General features: G+C 37.6%; 3 protein-coding genes across 5 annotated transcripts in view; 1 reads left to right on the forward strand and 2 right to left on the reverse strand.

Annotated features, from left to right (window-relative positions):
* tmem243b (transmembrane protein 243, mitochondrial b) overlaps window positions 1-8246 on the reverse strand; it is an 11171-nt gene extending 2925 nt beyond the window's left edge. The window contains exons 1-4 of one of the 3 annotated variants that reach the window (XM_031313604.2): window positions 8090-8246; window positions 2521-2805; window positions 2044-2094; window positions 671-775 (exon numbers count right to left, since the gene is read on the reverse strand). In XM_031313604.2, coding sequence (XP_031169464.1) covers window positions 671-775; window positions 2044-2094; window positions 2521-2598 — 234 coding nt within the window. In that variant the 5' untranslated portion in view covers window positions 2599-2805; window positions 8090-8246. Of the gene's footprint in view, window positions 1-670; window positions 776-2043; window positions 2095-2520; window positions 2806-7727; window positions 7998-8089 lie in introns of those variants that run through there. The other 2 variants (XM_035996269.1, XM_035996268.1) reach the window with 2 other exon arrangements.
* Window positions 8247-9187: 941 nt separating this feature from the next.
* On the reverse strand, window positions 9188-10925 carry meig1 (meiosis/spermiogenesis associated 1). The gene is made up of 3 exons (XM_031313575.2): window positions 10660-10925; window positions 9738-9891; window positions 9188-9452 (listed from the first exon to the last, which is right to left on the reverse strand). Exons 2-3 carry the CDS (start codon window positions 9879-9881, stop codon window positions 9324-9326), a joined length of 273 nt encoding a protein of 90 aa, XP_031169435.1. The 5' UTR covers window positions 9882-9891; window positions 10660-10925; the 3' UTR covers window positions 9188-9323.
* Window positions 10926-10936: 11 nt separating this feature from the next.
* Window positions 10937-21539, forward strand: dclre1c (DNA cross-link repair 1C, PSO2 homolog (S. cerevisiae)). The gene is made up of 15 exons (XM_031313574.2): window positions 10937-11285; window positions 11532-11583; window positions 12025-12109; window positions 12499-12558; window positions 12691-12746; window positions 13675-13776; window positions 13960-14032; window positions 14935-15075; window positions 15404-15505; window positions 16144-16280; window positions 16477-16531; window positions 16860-16948; window positions 17337-17434; window positions 19864-19950; window positions 20365-21539. The coding sequence occupies exons 1-15, from the start codon at window positions 11177-11179 to the stop codon at window positions 21120-21122; spliced, it is 2004 nt and encodes a 667-aa protein (XP_031169434.1). The 5' UTR covers window positions 10937-11176; the 3' UTR covers window positions 21123-21539.
* Window positions 21540-24345: the final 2806 nt, after the last annotated feature.

The raw sequence follows: 24345 nt of genomic DNA on the forward strand, positions 1-24345 counted from the left end.
TGCCCTAGTATAAAGGAATAATTAGAAGTGTAAATAAATGAGCATTTCACTGTTGTGGATGATTATTGCGCTAGATTAAAAAAGTGTACATAAAAATTAAAAGGTAACAATTTAAAACCGTAAAACAATATAAAAACAGTTACAAGCAGCAAATCTTCGGATTTTGAGATTCTGAAAAGTTTTCCTAACTTTTGAATGACAAACGATTAATCAACTTCAATTGGCTAATAACTGATTAATCGACTAATTGTTTCAGCCCTAGTTGCAACACTGACTCCCTCAAAGCAATTTTTAAAAAACTGTGAAACTACAGAAAGTTCTCTAAAAACATTTTCAGAATTCAATATTTACATGGATTTTCTTTTCTTTAAATATTTAAAATCTAAGGCCTTTATTCACAAATCGTTTTCTTACAGCAACAGAAAATATAGACCTACTGTGTAGCTTTAAAGTGAGGTGTTCTCTAATACACAAGACCTTTCAATAAACAGCAGAAAATACAAAAAGGATGTAAAAACCTGGCAATGTAACTTATATAATAAAAAGGTATGATAATAAGGAACTGATGATATAAAGCCTGTGCTGTTTCTCCTACGTTCTAAGTTATTATAATTGCTATGATTTCTACTGAAAATAATGAGCCTTAAAGATGAAAAAACATTGTATTTACCAGCACTAAAGCGGATCCACATGCTAACAGGATGCACACGGCAAAGAAGACATTAAGCGGTCGTGGAGGCAATGAGGGGAACACAAAAGAACTGATAACAGTCACCTGGAAGACAAAACAGGACAAACGTTAAAGACACTTAAACATGAAGAAATGGACTTCCTCAAAAAGGTTTTGAATAATCTTTGATCTTGGGTTTTCCAGAGCTGCTAAATCTATCTCGCACCTCGAGATCTGGACAGTCGCATGGATCTATGACATTGCTGGCTTCATGTATCTGGTACGCCATGTCTGGAACCTTTACAAAAATGTAACTTGGTCCAACTTAAGTCAGATTGCTGTCACGTAAATGTGATTCAGGTGGATACTCAAACATGTCAAACTGCGACCACATTTGTATAACATGGTGCACGTCTGAAATGGGGTCCTTTTAAGAAGGCAGACAGTGATGGAGGGATATGTGTGTGTGTTGATTTACTACAGAAAGTCAGTGTGTAGGAACACTTTTCACTTTGAATAAGTAAGAACAGCTCAATCATTGTTTTTTTTTTGTTTTGTTTTTTTACTGCAAACACCCTTTTCCTCTTTGGTTAGTAACCAAAGTTAGATATCCAGATTTGTTATAGACAAGGAAAGTGATTCTCAACATGACAAATTGCTCAAGTGTAGGTCTCGTGGCGCCACAGTTAAGCCTTTTTAAGACCCTTTAATGCTAAAACTGAAACTATAAAGAGTTGAATAAGAAAGTAAAACATCAGAAAATTGATTATTGAAGGGCCCTTGATGTGTTCAGTGAAGCAAATATGCAACACGATGTACTATGGAGCGCTTTGCGTAACCCCTAACTAAACTAAACCCCAAACTAATCAGCTATCAGATCAGTTCTAACCATTCTAGACTTAAAAAGGAACACTACACACCCTGTCTAATGGCAATAGTGGAAATCAAAAGCTAAACACATTCCAAGTAAATGCACATGAATGTCTCTACATAACATGCATTTTCAAAATTATGGTGCACTTCAGAAATACTTGTCCTCTTTGTACTTATTGGTGATCTTGTGTGATTGAATACGATAGCTACGATCCCTGACAGATCAAATTAAGACTAATTTACTACAGTCATTAGGAGCAGATCAAAATGGAAGAAAGTGCTTAAAGAAAAAAACATGTTGTGACATAATGACAACATGTTGCTGCCTCAGCTTCATTTTCTGCTTCTGAATTCACAAAATGATTTACTTTGATGCCACATCTACATTCGTAGAGGAGGATTTCAATTATTTCCATTTGAATATTGCACTTCATAAACATCATGATTACTACATCACTACATACAGTACACCAGCAACGCTGCAGAAGATTTATACTCACTAAAACAACCAGAGACGTGAATCCCCCCACTGCCAGGTTGATGATTCGATCCTGCGAGAAAGACAGTTTATACAAATTAAAACATTTAATGTCTGCCATCTTTGTACTCTACAAGACACTTTTGTTGTCTGTGTATCTAAAGCCTGATGTATCTTATTCCTTAGAACTACATTATTGTCCAAAAACTGCGCAGTACCAGGTGAGCTACCCAGGTGCCCTATAATGTGTATTTTCAATGTATTTTTTAATTGTTTTTTTATTCTAACTCTTCCACACAAGTGCCTGGATTTGGATTTTAAACCCTACTCATGGATGTAAGCACAGTTGTTCTCCTTCAGAGAGCAGCAGGGTTTGTATGGGACACCAGTAGTGTCCTGCTACCATTTTTCTGTCTTCATATTAAACACGTTTTTTCACATTTTGTTGTGAAATAGTGAAATGTATACTGAATTAAGATAGTATTAAACGTTTACAAACCCGTGCGGAGGTCTCCCCAAACAGAGGTCTGTTGTCCATGCCGCTGGTGCCGTAGGTCCTGGTGTTGAAGTCATCCATGGCCGGCTCGGTAGGCACCAACACTCCGCACCGACCACTCGCCTCTCAGCAGCGCCGCCTCCTGGAGACACCGGGCCAGTGCTGCATGCTAGCTAGCTAGCTAGCTTCCAGCTGCCTCCCTCTGCACAGAGTCAGGGAAGCCGTTACCAGACTGAAAGGGACATTATGGTGGATGACTCTGATGGTCAGGTAGGTTAGTTTCTTTACCTGTGAAATACAAAAATCACAACCGGAAATGATTACAAAGGGGGAATTCCACAATCAGACAACAGAAACTCCCTCACAAAAGCATCAGGTTCCCTGTAACATCCTGCCTTGATGGTAAAACCATAAAACAAAATCCTGCGTTAACCTTATTTCTAAATTTTAGTAGGTCTGGAGCAATAAAGAGTCCGATTACAACACGGCTACAAGGAAGATAAGTTTACGAGTTTCCTACTTTCTGTTTTATGTTATGTGCCTTGGTGTACTGTTTTTTCAAATGTACAAAAACTCAATAAATACATGTTTAAAAAAAAAAAAAAGAAAAGTTTATGAGTTTCACATCAAATCTGTTCCAAAATGTATCTTCCACATTTATTCCACATAAAATCTCCTAAATCTCGTGGCCGGGTTGGCTCAGTGGATAGAGCAGGCGCACATATACAGAGGTTTACTTCTCGACGCAGCGGCCGCCGGTTTGACTCCGACCTGCGGCCCTTTGCTGCATGTCATTCCCCCCCTCTCTCTCCCCTTTCATGTCTTCATCTGTCCTATGAAAAATAAAGGTCTAAAAATGGCCAAAAAATATAATCTTAAAAAAAAAATTAAAAAAATCTCCTAAATCTCACAACAACGTTATTTTTGTTTAAAGCTTTAGTGCGTAACTTTTTGATATTAATAAACGTCCGTTACATTCCAGCCGTTGCCAAATGAGCTGCTACAAAGCTAATTAAGACTATCAGCTCCACACAACTCTCTCTGTATTTCTCAGTATGGCTATGTTCAGAAGATTGGGTCGTCTCGCGACTTGACTTGACAGCTAGAGTGAAGATAATGACCTCTTCTGAAGAGTCCATCATGTTTTTTTAATCCTCCATGTTCTCCTTGGCTACTAGCAACTGCATGGAGGAGGGGTGGGGGTGGTGCGCGATCACAGAAGGCTTGTATCAAGCGACTTTGAGTTCGTGAAAAGCGCTATATAAATTCAATTTTTTATTATTATTATTATTATTATTATTATTATTATTATTATTATTATTATTATTATTATTATGTGGACACGCCGACAGTGTTGTTGTCATTACTTACAATTCCTCATGGGGGAGACAGAAACTACGCACTGTAGCTTTAAGTTTAGACTGGTTTTTATTTTATTTTTGTTAATTATTTTAAGTATAATAAGTTTTCATTGTTAATGTTTACCTTTACAAAACATTATTTAACTTCTGCAATAACTACTGTTATTTTAAAATGCTTATTTATATTAAAGCTAAAACAATCAGTCAATTCATTGATTAGTTGAATAACAGAGATTTTATCCTCAACAATTCTGCTTATCGATTACTCGTTAAGGTCATTTAAAGCAAAAATGCCAAACGTTTGCCGTTTCCTGCTTCTCAAAATGGGAAGATTTTCTGCTTTTCTCTGTTTTGTATCATCATTCTTTGAATATCTTTGTGTTTTGGACTGTTGATCGGACAAAACGAGACATTTGGAGACGTCACCTTGCATCCTGGGAAAATGAGATGGCCTTTTTAAAAAATAAAAAATAAAAAATAAAATATATATATATATTTTAGGACATTTGATAGACAAAAAAAAATCATCACTAGTTTAACTAATAATTGTTAGTTGCTGCCCTAACAGAAGATGGTGGTTTGCTTTCTGTGGAGGTCAAACGCTGCTGATTAAAACACAAAAAGAAAACAGTTTTTTTATTGTAGCTCATTTGGTTTCACTTCCTCTATTTTCAGGTGTGATAACCACAAGTCAGCTCCATCTTTCAAAAAAAAAAAAAGAATGCAGCGATGATGATAGCGGTTTAAAAGAGGAACCTGAAATCACAACAAAGTTCAACTTTATTCTGATTCAGCTACAATGTAAACGTCTATTTTTCCCTCTAACAGACTGTTTAATCTAAAAATGGAACCTGTAATTTCCAAACAGAAAGTGTGCTTTTATTCAGCAACTATTTTGATAATGGATTAATCATTTAAGTCATTTTTGAGCCAAACCTCATAACGCATTCTCTGATTCCAACTTCTCACATGGGAGGATTTGCTGCTTTGCTGTTTTATAAGATTGTAAACTGAATAGCTCTGTGTTTTGGACAGTTGATAACGCTAAATAAGACATTTGAAGACGCCACACTGAGCTCTGGGTATTTTTCAGATTTCTTCGAACAAACGATTCAATTGAATAATTATGAAAAATAATCTGCAAATCAATTGATGATAATTATCGTTAGGCTAGTTGCTGAAATTAGAAATGTTATGTAAATCTCTGTGTTGTTGATGTATTAACCCTACTGCTCCAGAACAGATAAGAAGTGGACGTTGTGGAGAGATTGTTCCTCAATTTGAATGAACTTTGAAACTCTACTTAAAATCATGTGTAGTTTCCCTGATAAGATAGAGACCTTAGATTAAACAATAGATAATGTATTTAAAAAGAGAACTGTCCTTTATTGCCTGATGTAGGATCGATAACTGTAAATAGAAATATGGATATTTTTTACCCGAACAACATACAGAGAGCATGTAAAAGTATTTTTTTTTTCTGAGCTTTGCCTTCAGTCTTCCTCTCATGCTTCGAAAAACCCTTATCAACCTCCACTAATAATGAAGAATAATTGACTTGGGTTTATCAATTTAAGAAAACCCTGAAGTTTTCTTCTGCCATGTGTTGAAGAGGCCCAGGAGAAAACAACCCTGAGTAACTTGAGTTTGAGAGCTCTGATCTAATGCGATACATGTGTGAAACAAGCTGTGAAATACATTCTGCTTTTGTATATTCAAATTTTTGATATTCACAAACTTCCCTGGAGAAATTTCAAGTGTCTTTGTTTGATTTTAACTCTCAAACATCCATCATATTCTAGAAATAACACAACCAGACAGCAGATTATTAGCTCAGAGCAGCAGAGGCAGGGCAAAGTTACGGCTCAGCGCGCAGCTACAAACCAACGCGCCATCCCGTTTCAGTTTGCACAGCTGGTGGCATCAGCTCATGTTCAGACACAACTAAACTAAATTCTCCTAATCTGATTATTTTCATGAGGATTATGAAATACATATTAACTGCCGAGGCAAGTTCACAGGAGATGGGGATGACAACACTTCTATATAATATACTTCTCTAACATTAGTTTCACACCACGTCTTTAGGGAAGGTTAAACAACTATTTTCATAAAAACAGCAGCTGCGGTTGCAGCTTTCTTTCTGGGTCAGAAGGCAGCAGGAAAGGAAATAAAACCCTCGCAGAGCTTTCTCAGCAGAAAACACACAGGGGAAAACAAGAGCTTCATTTTAAACTAGCATAAAACCAGCCTAAAGCTACATTCCTCCAGAGCCTTGTGATTCACTAGGCTGCTTAGAAAGAGACCCTACGACTTAACTGAGTTTAGAAGAAACATATTTGTTTCACGTGTGAGCTGACCCTACAAACCAGAGAGTAACGGGTCCTAAAAACCTTGATAATGTATATGTCATTTACCAACAAGTAAGTGTAGCATATAAAATGTATATTCATTTAAGCAGGTAAGCTTTATATTGGTCTTATGTTATTATAGGACCAAAACAATCTGAAAACGTCAGAATCTGTTGCTCAAGAAATCAACTAATTCAGACTTTGATTATCAATTATTTGTGGGAAATAATTGATTCATCATTTAGTCTATGACTGTCTAAAAGTGACAAATGCCTATTACAAGTCCTGAGAAATGTTTTATTGCAACAACAGTCCAAAACTCAAATATATTCAACTTACTATCATATAAGACATTCACCAACTATTCAAAATTTAGAAGCTAAAACCAGTGATTTAAAACAAATGCGTTCTAATCAATTAATCAACTAATTGTTTCAGCTCTATAACTAATTCTGGCAAACTAATAAAAAAATAAAACCAGATGAAAGTTTTATTGTTGAAAATAAGACCTACTAAAGAACAATTTAAGATAATTTAATGACTTTTTCAGATATTTGGAGAGATTTCAAAACATGTTAAGGACCTGCAGACACCCTGGTTTAATTTGTATTTCAACCACTCATTAAATAAATGTCAACATACAGAATAGGTTCAATCACATTCCCCACCTGGGTGCAACGACAGTCGATAATTCAATTCAATTCATACTGAACAATGTAATAAATTAGAGGCAAAAATAAAGAGTGTTAAGGGCAAATGTTGCTGAGTAAATCAACTTTAAGCTTCAGTGATCTCTTGCTCTAAAAGGAAGTGAAGCATGTTTAACTTGGGAAATTAAAGAGAGACACTACAGGTGAATAGGGAAAATATTTTACCTAGTTGATTACTTCCACTGCACAAATCAGAAAAATACTGTCATCAGCCATAAAAAAAATATTTTTGCCACGTTTTTAGGTATACAATATTGCATAAATCAGGGAATGAAGGACATATACAAACCCCTCTGTGAAAACCTTCAGAATATAGATAGGATTTAAACTGCAAAGTTTGATGTGTGTAAGTGCTACTGAAGTGGAGATTTCTGGCTCAGAGTATAAGCAAAACTTATTTTGAGAAAAAGGCCTTAAAGATAAATTCACACATGTTGTAAGACACTACAGGTGAATAGGGTTAAACATTTCAACTAACATATATCATCGTGAAACTTCCCCAGTTAATGGCTTACATTAAGATAAGTTTTCTGAAATGTTAATGCAAATTAGGCATTATATATTATCATTATTAAGCTCAGCTTTTGGTGAATTTAGGATAAATCTACAGGCGCAAATAGACAAAGTGTAGCAAAATAAACATATACAATGTGTATGTTGGATTTCTTTGTTTTTCACTAGATCAAATCTGCAGCAATAAAACACCTGAATGTCAACAAACGACGGAGACAACCACACACCATTTCTGTGACAGCTACCAATTACTAACGTTATTACTTATAGCTTACCTTGCTAGCAAAAGCTAAGCAAATACCTTCAACTTTAACCCAAACAGCTTGTTAGCCGATTACAGTTATAGCCAGAGGGTAAACGCAACCTAACCATATGTTTCCGTAAGTGGAGAACAAGCCGTAAACACCCATTACATTGTGTTATTATTACTTCAAACCAGGTATAAATGATGACTATAAACGCTACCTTCACTACTGTTAGCTAACTTGAGCTTTAACGTTACAAGGCCAACTCTAACGCAGGTTGCTAACGAAGCTAAGCTAACCACCCAGAACTGTAGAGAAGAATCAATACATTTAAGAGCTAGTGAAAAAGCTGATAAGCGAATGTTTCTATTTGACTTTGCTAGCCCACTTGCCTTACAACCTCCGTGCTGACTCCAGTGGAAACATAACTTCAGAAAAGCCGAGCAATAGGGTCGAGAAATTAAAGGGAATAAACCCGGTAGCTTCAGTTCAAGCTGTTAAAGGCGAGTTCATTACTGTTGAGCCGACATGGCCTGTATGGCAGGTTCAATGACGTACGTGTGCGTCATGGTGTGCCACACCATGACGCACACGCAGCTCGCCAAACTTCATTCAAAAATCAAAAAGTTAAAAGCCATTTAACAATGGATGCTAATTTTTAATGACTAACTAAAGACCACCCGTTTTATTGTAATACTAGATTGCATTTAACCCGAGAAGAATATTACCATCCACCATTACCAATTATCCAACAAAAAAAATTACCCAAATGCCCTGCTGTCTCGGGGGCTATCTGGTGCAGCAGGGTGCAGTCACATCAGTTTGTGTATTTCTCTGTGCAGCACCACGGGGTCAACTTTCTTTTAATTACAAGTTAATAAAGCAAAAATCTCTCATTCTCCAATCAGCTAAATCAGCGATATCATATGTCCTTGATCTGGTGGGGGGAAAACAGCTCAGATCTGAGAGCCAATACGTAATCTCACCCCTCATGTTACCATCACATGAGGAGTGTGACAGGCCCAGCGTTTAATCCTAATCACAGCAAAAGAAAACTTCAGTCACATTTTCAAACGTGAAATGAATTGAAATGAAATCTCTCCTCATTAAACCATGTAGCTTAGAAAGTTGCAATGATGTTATTGAAACACGTATTACTAAAATTGATCTCATTAAAAAATTGTTCAGAGCTACTAGAACACTACACACAGTGTAACCTCAGGTATACATGACTTATTTGCAACTGCAACTACAGAATTAATATAATGTATAAAAAAAATCTCATTTACAGGGGCAAAATTATATGTCAACTTTGCTGTTTTTGGTGCCACACACTTCTGTCAGCACAGGCAAATACTTAGATGACTTTAAGGTGAACTATTCCTTTAGCAAAACCATGCAGAGGAATAATTATGTGTGGAAAAAAACAAAAGTCACTGGTCTAAGAGAAACACAATCACACACCAGCTGTTTACAAAGCAACTCTCATGTGCAGTTTTAAAATCCATTTATTAAAAACAGAGAGGCCATCTTCTTCTTCTTCAGAGAGGAAGTATCTGTGCCTATAGTTTTTGTCGTCAGGCTACCGTTATATTATAACGATAAATGGATGGAGTCGAGAACACCTTAATATGCATAAACTTTGACTTTGTAGAGATCACGTTCTTCACACTCCCTTTTCCTGCTGTAGTAATAAAATGTGTTGTCTCGACGTTGGAGCTTCTTCACAAAGCCGGACTCTGGCCATTTGTCAATCTGAGACAAACACAGAAAAAGAGACAGGGATGAGATTTATAACTGACTATGCCTCTTACATGTATATAGCATTTGTTATTTTAATGGAACTCCTGTATCCTCTATATGGAGCACTTCTTTTGGAACTCTGTTCATCTTTTTTTTATTTAAAAGGACACACTGCTAACAAGTTTTTTTTTAGGTAGGCTACTGTTGAATGGACACAGCAGGTCTTTTATCCACCAATAAAAGCGATTCTATTTGTGAATCAATGACACAGTTACATATTCAGATCAGAATATTTACCAAGGCCCCTTGTTTGACCTGTATGTACTCCATTTCATCTCTGTAGCCGGCCTCCTGGAATCTGAATAGATTTTCCACCTCTGCTGTCCATCCTTTGGCTCTGCTCATGGACTTTGGCTTGGAGTTGTTATCAGTACAGGACATGGTGGTGATGCTGAAATATGTCATAGAAATGAACAGTTTCTTAAATTCCTGGTCATCAGACTGGTATCTGATGACTAACAAAACAGGGAAAGAAATGCCTTTTAATTGGGTCATAATTGACTCATCAGATACTTTTACTGAAACCAAGCTGGAGCAGGAAATAAATAACAGTATATTGAGGTTCAGACGAAGCTGAACTGATCTGAACTGCTTTATTGTCTCACCACAAAAACAAACACGTTTCTACTGGGCACTATATAGCAGGGGGTTCAGATTTAACCAGGCAACGTAAATATTTGCCTCCGTTCTAGATTTTCGTAAGAATCAGCAAAGACACTTACGACAATGCATAAGAGTTTAACATGTCGGCATGCAAATGACCCACTGAGCAGCTCTAGCTAACTGTCCGATGGAACTGGCTTATTTTGGCAGAGGAATACTGTGTCACCTTGCCAGTCATAAAACGGGACCTTTTACAAGAAATAGTGCTGCTTGATGCTTGACAGTGTATGCCGAACTAAATAATCGACACTAGCAATTAGTAGAGGATCTAAAATAAAAGTATATGGTATTAGTTTATTTAAATATAAGCAGTGATACTTTAAAATACAGCATTCTTGAATCGAGTTTCGCGCGTTTCGGGCCAACAACGACGACATGTAACCTCGGCTTTTTTATAACGTCAGTTGACAAGAGCGCACAGTCTCATATACTCACATTTGCACACATTACATTCTATATAGTTTTTACATTAAAATACTGGTTGTAGTTGACTTACATGACTTTTTTAAATGAGTTTCTTTCCGTTTCGTTAGCAAGTGATGACAGTTAACCTCTGTGGCTTCTCTTTGGTTGCCTGGTTACCGTGAACTTTCTTCTTCTGTGTTGGAGGACACACGCCAAAAGTATTGAAAAGCTTCCAGGAGATGGCGCCAAATGACTTGGCAGCAAAACAATAAAGAAACTAACTACTCTAACTAACGCGGTAACGGTAAACATTATTACTCTGGTATTTAAGGAAAGGAAGCACATGTTAAGCAAAGTGTAAAAGAAAATCTGAAGAACGAGGTTTAGTTAAAGAAGAATACCATAGTATAAATTGACAATAGATGGCGGTAACACCCACTAAATGCCAAGAACCGTACTAAAAACAAACGACGAAGAAGATTCACTGAAATTGATGGGCGGGACAAACAAACAGGCGATGTCAACAAAATAGCCGTCAACGTTTGATTAATTTAACACGATACCACCAGCCGGTTCCGCGCTTTAACAGTCTATGGTTCCGCGTAAAGATGAGTTCATTTGCAGGTCGAATGAAGGAGTATCCCACCCTTTCTCTGGACCGGTTCGACCGGGAGAACTTACACGCCCGGGCATATTTCCTCTCCCACTGTCACAAAGGTGAGCCATAGACATGTAACGTTATGTCAAAGATGCTCTATACTAAACCGTCTCTGGTTGTGTCTATGAAGGTGAGCCATAGACATGTATTTCTATGAAGGTGAGCCTGGTAGCTAGCTAGCACCACCAACCTTGGTATGTTAGACTTGAATTGGCAACAATACAATTGATAACAATTAGCATTCACGTAGACTTGTAAAAACATATTACAAGTGTCTCTGTTGTTTATCTGTTTTATCTTAACAGATCACATGAAAGGACTAAAAGGACCAATACTGAAGAGAAAACTGCAGTTCAGGTGAAGACCGTTACTTGAAATATTGAGAGGGAACTGTTATTGACCACTTTGGCACAGGCTTTTAAATGCTTTTACTCAAGTTCTCCGGCATAATTAATCAGGCCACCAAAATGATTGGTTCACCCCAAACTTCCCTAACTACACTGTACACTCGTCTGATCAAGCAAGGATGGCGATGCAATTATATTCCCTCCTCTGTACAGTAATAGATCTGTAACTTGTTGAAGTGTATCCTGAATTGCTCTCCCCAACACAGATTCCAATAAGCAACTACCATCTCCTAGAAAAATCAGTAATTTCATGAGAGCTATAAACAGGGGCTCTAAAAACCTGGAACAATTAAAGACCACAGATTATTAAGACACATAACTCGTATAAACTTAGGGAAAAACTAAACTGAGTTGTAATTTGTTGTATTACTGTATTCTGTTTTGGTTCCAGTCGTACAGTCAGGCTTTACTGCTCCTTCGTGACCAAAGAACTTCTGCTGAGCAATCCCAAGTACGCTTTCTGGGGGGAATACATTGTAAGTCCCCTCTATTACTTCCCTTTTCACTGTGTATGCAGGTGATTGTTAGGAGTATTATCTACTACTACTGAGTAACAGTGAATACCACAATCAAAGTCAACTTAGAGTAGATACTGTATATCTGCTTACTTACACAAAACGTTTGGATATTTGTACACTGTTAAATATTATGGCTTTACACTGTAAGGGATTTTTTTTTTTTTTTTTTTTTTTTTACTTCAGTTGATTTCCCGTGTGTTTGAAAATCATTTTTGGCTTTTACACAAAACCATCGTATCTTAAGGTTGCTTTGCATTCTTGTATTTTGGTGGAATTGGCAGTTTTGTCTCTTCTTCCATGGATTTCGATCAATTTTTCTTTCTCTCATGCTGAATCGTCTGTTTTAGGTTCCTTTAGAGCTAGAGAGCCCAACTCAGATTTCTCTGGTTGACGAGGCATCTGGAGAGGTAAAAACTGAGGAGTGGTTTAATAGTCAGTCCAGTCAGACATGTAGATTTAGCTCATCAGTTATCATCATAATTGTATGTGCCCTTCTAATTGATTTTATTTAACCATCTTGTCTGGTGTTTGTTTGACAGAAAGAAGAGATTGTGGTCACGTTGCTTCCTGCAGGCCACTGTCCCGGCTCTGTTATGCAAGTTAAACCATTCTTAAACTCTTCCTAATTTTCTATGTGTTGTTTGTTTATACATGTTGCTACAACATGCAAGGAAGATAACCACTCATACAGTATCAGTATACAACATTTTCTTCTATGTCCAATGCTTGATTTCCCCCCTCAGACCTCTGGTAGTTTTTCTATGATGCACTGGAGCTTGTTGATATTTCATTTCACCCAGAGAGTTGATTTGACATTTTCTTTTAGTTTTTGTTTGTTGATTAAGTTTATTTTGAACAATACAAAAGATAAATAAGAATATGTACATTTCACTACATGCAAGAAAACCAACAAAACAAAATGCTAACAAAACACAAACATATCTTTCAAAATTATTGTAAATAATTCAAATAAGGATTTCCATGTTCAAAAAGGAGGAAGAAGAAGTTAAAAAAAAAACTTTTCTGGTCCTACCCCCTTTTTCTATTTTTCTACTTTACAGTTTCTATTTGTATTTACAAACAATTTAATTCTTCACTTATTTATACATGCATACTTACATGTATACTTACACATACAGGCATATACCTACTTACAGGCACATATCCACATGCATACCCATATACACATTCATACACACATACATAGACACATTATTTTTTTCTTTTTCTTTTCCCGCTATCACCTAATCCATGTTTCATCTGTCAGTTATATCAAACTGAATAATAACCCATCCAAACTAGACATAATATAAAACCCCAAGAACAATACATACAATATGACATGTTAATGGAAAAAACACATTAATGGCTCTCCTCCAGAGACAGAGAGGAGTCTGCGAGGGGAAATACACAATATATAGAACAAATATATTCTGTTGTGGAAAGCTTGCTATGAAAAAGTAATTGTTAAGATATCTTAACATCAAAAGTCGAAATCTGAAACGGTGTGTTTCTGTGTGCAGGTTCCTGTTTGAGGGTTCCCGTGGAAACGTTCTGTATACAGGAGACTTCAGGTTGGCTGCTGGCGACGTCTCGAGAATAGAACATCTGCACTCTGGGAGCAGGTTGGTCCTGACGAACATCGTCACCGTTTTCTGTCCCATCGAGTCTTAGAAGTTCTGGAGAACCAGACAGAAACAGTTTGATAATTTCTTCAGATAATTCAGGGATTATTTAGGCCTTCTCTGAAGCTGTTGAACAATGTGTTTTTGTCACCTAAACCTTCTTGTATCATGTTTCACATACAGAGTGAAGGATATTCAGAGTGTTTATCTGGACTCCACTTTCTATGACCCACGATTCTACCAGATTCCTACTCGGGTAAGTTTTTGGGATGGCAACAGAATTCAGTGGCTGTGGAATTTCAGGAACATTGGAGTCTTTTAGCGGTGAAGTCCAGTCCATCAGAGGAAAATAAAGAAATTATTCATCCAAAGAAAAACAACTCACTTTGTGCTTGGACTGGTAACAAACATCATGTAGGTCGTAGTGTTACAGAAAGTAGAGCTGCAACGATCGATTAGTTGATCTACAGACATTTAAATGGCAACAAATTTCTATCAATTTGAGTCAGGTTTTTTTTAAAGAAAAGATGCAAAACTATTTTTGTTCCAGCTTCTAAAATGTGAATGTTTTAAGGTATAATTGGTCTACTGCAACTGTAAAACGAATATCTTTAGATTTTGGTCGCTGATGAGCATTTTTCAAAATGTTGTGACCTTTTATAGATCAAACGATTAATTGAGTATTTAAGGGTAATTGTAGTGATCATTGATAAAGAAAATCATCGTTAGTGGGGCGCCTGGTTAGCTCACCTGGTTGAGCGTGCGTCTCATGTACAGAGGCTGAGTCCTTGCTGCGGCGGCTGTGGGTTCGGTTCCAACCTGCGGCCCTTTGATGCATGTCATTCCCCCCTCTCTCTCCCACTTTCCTGTCTTAATCTGTCCTATAAATAAAGGTAATAAAATCCCCCAAAAAAGTCAAAGTCATACAGCGGGAACACAAGTGCATATCACATGGTTTGAACCTTGTTGATAAAACCCATAAGAACACTTAAAAGGTAGTTTTTTGTGATTGTAATGTGTTTAATGTTTGTAATGTTTTAGTGTATTTGTGTCTGAATTATTTTATTTTATTCATAGATGCTTTATATGTTTTTCTATATATAATCCTGACCTTGATGATTATAGAATATATCATTTTTCGTGTGTGTTTGTGTGCAGGAGGTCTGTCTGAACGGTATCTCAGAGCTTGTTGGGAACTGGATCAGTCAGAGTTCATATCATGTTGTTTGGCTCAACTGTAAAGCTGCGTATGGATATGAATACCTGTTTACCAACCTGGGAGAGGAGTTCAACACACAGGTAACACAAACACAAGTTTCTGTACACCTTGGGCGCCCCAATAGCTCACCAGGTAGGGTGGTACCATTAAGGCTGAGGCCTAACCGCAGCGGCCAGGGTTCAAGTCTGGCCCTGGGCCCTTTGCTGCAGGTCTTCCCCTCTCTCCATGATTTCCTCTCTGTTTCTCTGTTCAATCATAAAATGCCTAAAAATCTTTAAAAAAAAAAAAAAATCTGTACACATACTTTATAATGTTCTTTCATGCACAAAGCCATACTTGTGTAAACATCTCCTGCTAAAGTACTATTTTTAAATATTTTCCTTTTTTGTTGTTTGATTGTACTCTCAGATTCATGTCAAAAACCTGGCGATGTTCAAGAAGATGCCGGAGATCCTGAACTACGTGACAACTGACCGAAGGACACAGATCCATGCCTGTCGACACCCTAGGGTCCTACTTTATGTCTCTCACACACACATACACATATCCAAGGTTTCTCTCAGGTTATTCAGGGCAATACGTGGGCCCTTATTAGCCACATATCCTAACATTTGGCAAATGCTTGTAGACAGTCTGAGACTGAGACTGCAGCCCCTCTCCCTCTACCAGCAGTAGATTTTAGATTTGTTTCCAGAGAGATATTATAGAGTTAATATAGTGACTTTTCTGTTGTAAACATTGCTGTTGCTGCTCTAGAAACAATATTTTGTCATATTAAAAATGATTAATATTAATAATTAAATTCTAAGCCTGCTCTGAATCTATTCTTTGTTTTGCAATGTAATAAAAAAAGAACTATTAAGAGTGTAGATAAGATAAAGTACTGGCCTGGGAGTATCGATAAGAGTAGTACTATCCTTAAAGAACAGTCATGGTATTTATTTTGTGCAGATCCCAAAAATATTGAGTTACATTTATTTTTACAAATTTGTAATCCTAAAAACACAGTAATACAGTATTTGTTTATGTTGTTAATCTTTTCGTTAGGCGTGTCAGGGACCATCATTTCTACTGCATCATAGTTCTAAACTCAAGTGTCTTTGTACTTTGCCGATTCATTTATTGAGCCCTGAATTTTGTGTGTGTAGGATGAGGAGTTTTTCCAAGGCAGCCGGCTGCCGTGTGGCTGCACAGCCTCTGACGGGACTCCTCTTCGTATCATCAGCATCAAACCGTCCACAATGTGGTTCGGAGAGAGAATGAAGAAAACCAACGTTATAATAAAGTAAGAGCAGGTTCAAATGTCTCAAGAGTTTGTGGAAATACCAACCCAAGTCAAGGTCTTTCAAATTTAAAATTCAGTTGGAATGAAATCTGATAGATGTTTGTGTTTAAAAAGACACTGAAAGAAGAATTCGTTATAAATCACATTAAGTTTGGTTTATACTGCTAAATATGCTTTTTTGTTTTGGTTTTTCCAGAACAGGAGCCAGTTCCTTCAGAGCCTGCTTCAGTTTTCACTCCTCCTACTCAGAGGTACATTTTTTTATTTATTTAAATAATTGAATAGTATTATTAAACCAGAGTTATGTGACTGTGGTTAGACATGGACAGTATATAAGTTTGTTACATGCATGAGTCTAATAGAAGTTGTGTTTTCCACAGCTAATAATGTTATAGTCATGCTGGTTTTCAATATTGAGCGTTTTTAAGCACTCCTTTCCTCATTTACATACTTTAAAAAGTGAAACATGAGGCATTTATAATCAAGTAGATTTCAATTGTCATGTCTTTGTTTATCCATACACACACGCACATTTTACACACACATATTGAGGCTCACAATGTTCCTCTCTGATTTCAGATTAAAAACTTCCTCTCCTACCTCCAGCCAGTCAACATATACCCCAGTGTTATCCCTATTGGTCGGACACTGACTGAGGTTACACAGATGTGAGTGAAGTTTTATTTTATTTTAATTTAACCTGCAGACCAAAATGTTCAAGAATGGATCTTGAAGTTTTTCATTTTCTTTACTATATATGTAATATTTATATATAATATATAATAATATATAATGTGAAGTCTAAAGCTGAAATGATTGGTTGATTGACAGAAATGAATCTAATCAACCAGGTTCACTTTTCAAGTAAAAAGATACCAAACATTTTCTTGTTTCAGCTTTTCAATTTTGAGGATTTGCTTCTTTGTCTTCTGTGATAGTAAAGTGAATATCTTTTGGTGTGGACTGTTGGTTGGACAAAAAAAATAAATAAAAAAATTACTATTGCTAAAACTGTTAAAACAGCCGTAATAAAGTTGACACTGTGTGTTTGAACAGGTTGAAGCTGATGTGTAGAAACCAGTCTGATCAAGCAGCGTCCATATACAAACCTCTGGGAGTCCTCAAACGCTGCATAGTGGAGCAACCTACATATGGTGTGACACACACACACACACACACACACACACACACATAACCACAACAGGTGCTCTGCACAATAATGCATCTGCAACTGGATCTGTAGCTGTGAGGCTTGTTTACAGGTCACCATGTGGAATATGAAATATAAACTCTGTGCTTCAGGGAAACTAGCTGAATGTTTGGGAGGTCTTTCCAGGGGACAACAATCATTCATTCATCCACTTACAAGGAATTTGTAAGTTAGTATGGTTTAGTGCATTCATTTTATGAATACAAGAAGCACTGTTTGCATCAGATGTGTATGGACGGGTGGCCCCCTACTGCGCAATTATGTGCGAGTGCCACCCATTTGAAAAATGGATGAGTTAATCAAATTTCTGAATTAAAGTATTAGCTCAGATGTCGCCAGCAGAGGGTGCACTCAGCCAGCAACAGGTTTCATACATTTATACTGTACTAATAATAAAATAATAATAATATTATAATAATAATAATTGACGGTGATCAAGCTAGCTCATTTGTCCACAACCCTCCTCATGTATACATGCCGATACAGAGCTCTTAGTTAGACTTCTTTTAAAGAGAAGCACCACAAAGAAAACTAGGAGCATTCTCAGAGCTGGCCAGGTTAGAAACACTCCCCCTAATATTTGAGCTGACAAGCCAGGCGACACAGCTAAAGATGCCTCCCCCAACAGAGCGCTGAGCCCAGCTCACCTGCTTCCCTCGATGCCTCTGAGGCAGGATCCGGCCCAATAAAAGTGACTTCTTGTTGGTAAATGAGCCTATTAATGCATGTCTAGATCCTGTGTGTGCATGTGTGTGTATTTTGGGCATGCATGGGTAATGGAAAAAAATAACAACAGAGTGAAATAATTGTATGTAGTTATTCTTCTAAAGTCATTGCTTACTACGCAAACAGTGATTAGGCAAGATATATATGTTTCTGTTTTTTGCAATCAGAGCCCTTACTGTACAGATGGTCTATAGCCGTTGGCTGGTCGTCATTTGTTTATAAGTTAACGTAGCTGCAGAACTGAAGGTTCGGCATTTACAGTTTTGGTCAGTTCTGGTGTTTGTGTATGAATCACTTTGTTTCGAACTAACCCTAACCCTCTATATCGGGATTGTTCAGGTACCGCCAGAAATTCCGCCGGATGTCCCTCTTTTTAGGTCGGTTGTTCGTCACCTTCCTCTTTCTTTGTGTTGGCGTTCTAAACTCCGGTGGATTTCTGAGGACTATGGTTAACTGCTCCTCAGATCTCAGCAGGGTAAATCCAGACAGCTAGCTAGACTATCTGTCCAATCTGAGTTTTCTCTCGCATGACTAAAACAACCTTTGAACGAAGACGTGTTCCACCAAAACAAGTTCCTTCCCGAGGCTATTTTGCAGCGGCACCGTTGCTGCATCCATCGCTAAGCGCTGCCCAAGATAATTGTGATTTGGTTTAAAGAAATCCCAATAACCCAGAACACGTTTTTCTCCCATCCCGGTATGCTGTGTGGGCTAGCCAGACCAAGGTCTGGCTGTGCGAGACTAGTTTAGAACTAACTTTGCCTGCTGCATCATGTTGTATTATCAGTACGACTGTTTTTTGACTCGGTCTCAGTGTAACTGGTACGAAGCATTTGCGTACATTAAAACCTGTTATCTTAAAAGGGTTATTATGTTATGTATGATTTAATAGGACACAATAAGCCTCTTCCAGGAATATTTCAGACTGTAGGTGGAAGTTATTCTTGTGCCACCCAATCATGTGCATCTCAATATTTCTGGCTAAGCGTTTGCATGTTCAGCAATAGGTTACAACCTACAAAACAACCATCATTTAAAAAAAACATTTTCTGATTACATTTTGTAATAATACTGCAAATACCGGAGCTGTTGTTTGAGGGGTTTTTCTATTTTGATCTAAAGCAATACAGTTTAGAAATATAACCACATTATTTATGGTATTCTATAACTTGTATTTACATAAAGAAAAACTGTAGCTACAAACAGAACTTTTTTCCCCCACATTTTTACTGATCCACAATTTCAGAAGCCTGTGAATCAGTGTTTGCAAACTTTTAAAAATCATATTTCTATGTATTTTCTATTAGATTTTTAAGTAATGTTTTTTTTTTTATTATAACAGGGCAGAGCAGGGAATACCAAGAATACATTGGTCATTGATGTCATAATATGGCCTTAAATCTGGTATTATTTTATGCCAAATACATACAAATAAAACTCTGATAAAAAGACAAATTGCAATGATAAAAAATCAGGTAAGCATAAATTCAGATTAGGAATATATTAAATATTTCACATGTGCAGAAGATGACATTCTAGGGGTAGATATTTGACGTGTCATCATTGATCAATAGAAGCTGTGTACATTAAGAAACCACCGTATCATGTGTCTAATGAAAGTATGTAAGTTTGATTTTCTCTGTACAGATTCAGACAGCGATGACGGGCTGTTTGAGCAGCTGGACCTGGCACCAGTGAGGAAGAAGATGGCGCTGAACCGAGACTTAAAAAATGGTGCATAAATATTTCAACTTCTTTTTGTAGAATGAGGTCTCTTTTTTGGTCCCTGGTATTAGGGCTGGGCAATATATCAATATTATATCCATATCATGATATGAGACTACATGTAGATATCGTCTTTGATTTTGGATATGGTAATATTGTTAAATCGTAAGTGTTGTCTTTTCCAGGTTTTAAAGGTTGCATTACAGTAAAGTGATGTACTTTTCTGAATTTACCAGACTGTTCTAGCTGTTCTAATATTTGTCTACTTAGTCACTATATCCACATTATTGATGATTTCTTTTTTATCTCAAATCTAATTGTGAAAATATTTTGTTAAAGCACCAATTGTCAATGCGTGATATCTGCCCATGTCATGTATTGGTTATTATTTACAACATTTTCTTTTCGATCTGTAATTCTTAGTGAAAGCTCAGAGTCCTCAGAAGACAGCGCCCCCTGTGTCTGTGGAGGAGTCTTTCCCTCTGACGGTCGCAGATGCGCAGCCTGTTGCTCGCAACTATGTGGACTGCACCGAGTCCAATGATGAAGAGGAAGATGAGGGGGAGGAGGAGGAGAATGAGGGAAAGGAAGATACAAAACTGACGAAGGAGGAGGTGAACGGGACGATAAAGGGAACTGAGAAAAAGATGATTGAGGTCGAAGGAAGTGGCTCCTCTAATCCTCCGAAATGGGAGGACTTCTTCACTACGGAAACGCTGACTGACAGCCAGAACAGCCTCACCAGCCAATTACAATCCTGCTGCTCTGTCCCGAGCTCCTCCCCCTCTAAAACGACTGGCTCACAGACCCCAGATCTGTTCAGTGATGAGGAGGAAACCCCCGATAACTTCAGTCTGACCCTGTCCGCCTCTCTGTCAAATCATTCCTCCCAGAACCAGGATTCGTATTTACCTGACACTCTGATCCTCCATACAGAGCAGAGGGGGCGGGAACAAGGAGACTCGAGGACCAATACTGTTTCTCAGGAGAAGGAGAGCAACGGCCAAAACATCCAATCAGAGCTGGAGGAGCTCTCAGAGTCTCAGGCCTCGTCGGACTTTGATATTCCCTGCACGCCAGAGTCAAAAATACCACAAACTGATGAACTGTCGCAGTTGTACAGGAAGCTGGCGTCAGGAGAGGAAGTTGTCATCAGAAAGGGAAGTCAGGGCTCCATGTGAAGGAATGTTAAAGGACATTTTTGGTGAGCCAAATTCCCTCTGTTTTATCCACCTATATGCTGCAAGATTACTGGTTTATGTGTGTGATAAGCACATAATGAGCTTCTATATACCTCACATGCCTTAAAGTGACACCATTCCTCTCCAGTCTCAGTCAAACCTCCAAACCACACCAACCTCAGTATGTAAAGCAACCCACACAACATGTATTCCAATGCACTTTAAGTTCCCCCGGTGCCCTACATGCATTTATGCACCTGTGCAATTCACAGCTGACTCCATTTTTGTTGACTGTTTGTGGTTTGTTCTGTTAAACACTTCAAGGATCAAGTAGGTGAAGTTTTTGTATCAAATCAGAACTCTTTGTTTCCTGAACCAAATTAAAAGTATTTCAAATAAACGGCATTTTTGCAAACATTGAAAGTTCAGATCAATTATTAGTTTGACTTTATACTAATTATACTAAAAACCTTCAAATATTCAACCCTGAGACAAATGACCCTATGTAGCTGGGATAGATTCAGCACGTTTCAAAACGTGGTCATGAAAATTATTCATAACAAACATTGGCTGCTATTTTCTTTCTTTTTTTAAGATTATTTTTTGGGCTTTTCCGCCTTTAATTTTTGTCAGGACAGCTAGGTGAGAAAGAGGGGGAAGACATGCAGGAAATTATCACAGGTCGGATTCGAACCCTGGACCTCTGCGTCGAGGCATAAACCTCTCAGTATATGTGCGCCTGCTCTAACCACTGATCCAACCCGGCCACTATTTTTGATAAAGATGCTTTTGTCTATTTTCTAAATTTGTCTATTACAGAATTGTGAGCAAGATGTGTAATAAGTGGGACATTTTACATTTAAGAAATAAACTTGTAAGTATGTACTAACAACACTGTTTCTAAACGTATCTTCTCACATATTGTATGTGTATGTATTTCAATTTCTGTAACTTTTGAAACTTATTGGCCGACGTGCTAATAGAAATGCAGTATATCTAAAAGATTTAGTCCAAAAAACATACATATTCACATATGACCTTAATCTTCTTCCACTGTTCATTTATTTGTGTCTAGTTAAAGCAATTATCAAACTTCATTTTATCCTGGAGTTAGTGTTACCTATTTGTCTTTATATGAGCTGTTTAAACAAAGATTTCACAAGCGTCTGAAAGTTGATTTGAAAAAACAGTTGAAACAGCAAAGCAACATTCGGGGGAAAAGATTTTTCTTTCCATCTCCTTTACCAATCTTTAAAAACATATTTAAAGACAGAAAACTGAAACAAGATTTTAATATCCAGTTTTTTTCTTACAATAACTCACATTATGTTAAAGCTAAAGTGCATAGTTTCTGTCGCCCCCATGAGGAATTCTAAGTAATGACAACAACACTGTCAGCGCGTCCACATGATCGCGCACAGCCCCCCCACCCCTCCTCCACACAGCTGCTAGTAGCCAAGGAGGACACGGAGGATTAAAAAAACATGATGGACTCTTCAGAAGAGGTCATTATCTTCACTCGAGTTTCTGCGCGGGAAAGTCACCGGACGACACAATCTTCTGAACATAGCCATACTGAGAAATACAGAGAGAGTTGTGTGGAGCTGATAGTCTTAATTAAATTTGTAGCAACTCATTTGGCAATGGCTTGAATGTAACAGACGATCATTAATATCAAAAAGTTACGCACTAAAGCTTTAAATATGTAGTACAGCAGATGACGACTGATGGTGGTGAGAAGGCAGGAGTATAAAAGTCCTTTAACTAAAAAGCTCTGATCTCTGAATTTGTTACCACTTATCATTTGTGCTGAAATACGACCTGAAGACTTATGAGTTTGATTAGATAGTGTGGCTTATTTGGCTGAATTTAAAGTGCCCATATTATGAAAAAAATCACTTTTTCTGGGATTTGGGGTGTTATTTTGTGTTTCTGGTGCTTCCACACATATACAAACTTCGAAAAAAACAAAACATCCATGCTGTTTAGAGTGATATACGGTTTCTGAATGTGTCCTGCCTTCAGTCTCCGGGTGAGCTGGTCAAAATCTGCACAGCTTTTTACGTCACTAGCCGAAACGAGGTGGCTAACCATAGCATGCTAGCTCGTTCTGAATGGCAAAACACTGCTACACAACACACGCTAGTTCACCATAATCTACAAAAGAACTACTTACATGTCCCTGTTCTGCAGGTATTCCACGCAACGTTGGAAGTGTGCCCTCGTTTAGAAGAAGTCTCCCGGCTAATCCTGCCTTGTACTAACTGAAGTTGGAGAAACAAACAGCTAGCTGATGTGATCTTACCTAGCTGCTGCGCATGTGCGACTCCCAACAAAGATCTTACAGAAGTTGAGATGTCTCACTCTGTAGCTAAAACAGAGACTTGAACACAGGGTGAAAAGAGGAGCTGCAGCAATGTGCAGTACAACAAAAATATGGTGTTTTTTGAAAATTAAACCATGTAAAACTATTCTGGTACAACCTCAAAATACAATTATGAACGTGAATGAATGAAAATGAGCATAATATGGCCACTTTAAACAAACTTTCGAGTTTTTATTTCAACTATTTGAAAACTAAAATTGAGAAACATCAGAGCCAGTGTCAAACCGAGAAGTGCTTTATGTTGCACTAAGACCGAGCAACATGCAAAAGGTCCACATACTGTAGATACCACTGTCAACATTGTGTCTATATTTCGCAACTTTTCTCTCCCTGGAAACTTAATTTACAATTTTAGCAGCTTCTGACCAGCTGTGTTAACTCTGCAGCATTACACACATGTACAATCCAAATCTCCACAGTCCTTTATGCATGTGTACGACATAATATGTTTACTTATAGCATCTTCCGAAGCAACTAACAGCTGATCTCCTGGGTTCACCTTGTAAAAGCCCAAAGGGGAAGACTATTTTACTGCCATCCTCTCACAGCAGGAGCCACCTACTGTGCTGTATTGTGTCCTGGAGACGACAAGAGTCTGCAGGTTTTCATTACAAACAAACCGCTCTACACGTGAGTACTGAAATGTTTATCCTGCCTTATTACTTTTATACTGTTAACCCTTGTGTTGTCTTCCCGTCGACGTTTTGTTTTTCTGGGTCAAAATTTTAAATTATAACTTTTTTGTCACTTTTTTGGACATTGTTGTCACTTTTTCTGATGTTTTGTTGATTTTTTTCTGGGCGTTTTTGACATTTTTTGTTGTTTTTCCCCCCCGTG

Source organism: Sander lucioperca, chromosome 20 (genome assembly GCF_008315115.2).
Source record: "Sander lucioperca isolate FBNREF2018 chromosome 20, SLUC_FBN_1.2, whole genome shotgun sequence".
Classification (NCBI taxonomy): domain Eukaryota; kingdom Metazoa; phylum Chordata; class Actinopteri; order Perciformes; family Percidae; genus Sander; species Sander lucioperca.

Coding starts and splice junctions, on each gene's coding strand:
- meig1 (XM_031313575.2), bottom strand. CDS start 9,881: ATGTCCTGTACTGATAACAACTCCAAGCCAAAGTCCATGAGCAGAGCC. Junction 9,453..9,737: donor AGGTCAAACAAGGGGCCTTG/GTAAATATTCTG, acceptor TGTTTGTCTCAG/ATTGACAAATGGCCAGAGTC.
- dclre1c (XM_031313574.2), top strand. CDS start 11,177: ATGAGTTCATTTGCAGGTCGAATGAAGGAGTATCCCACCCTTTCTCTG. Junction 11,286..11,531: donor CCTCTCCCACTGTCACAAAG/GTGAGCCATAGA, acceptor TTATCTTAACAG/ATCACATGAAAGGACTAAAA. Junction 15,076..15,403: donor GAGAGGAGTTCAACACACAG/GTAACACAAACA, acceptor TTGTACTCTCAG/ATTCATGTCAAAAACCTGGC.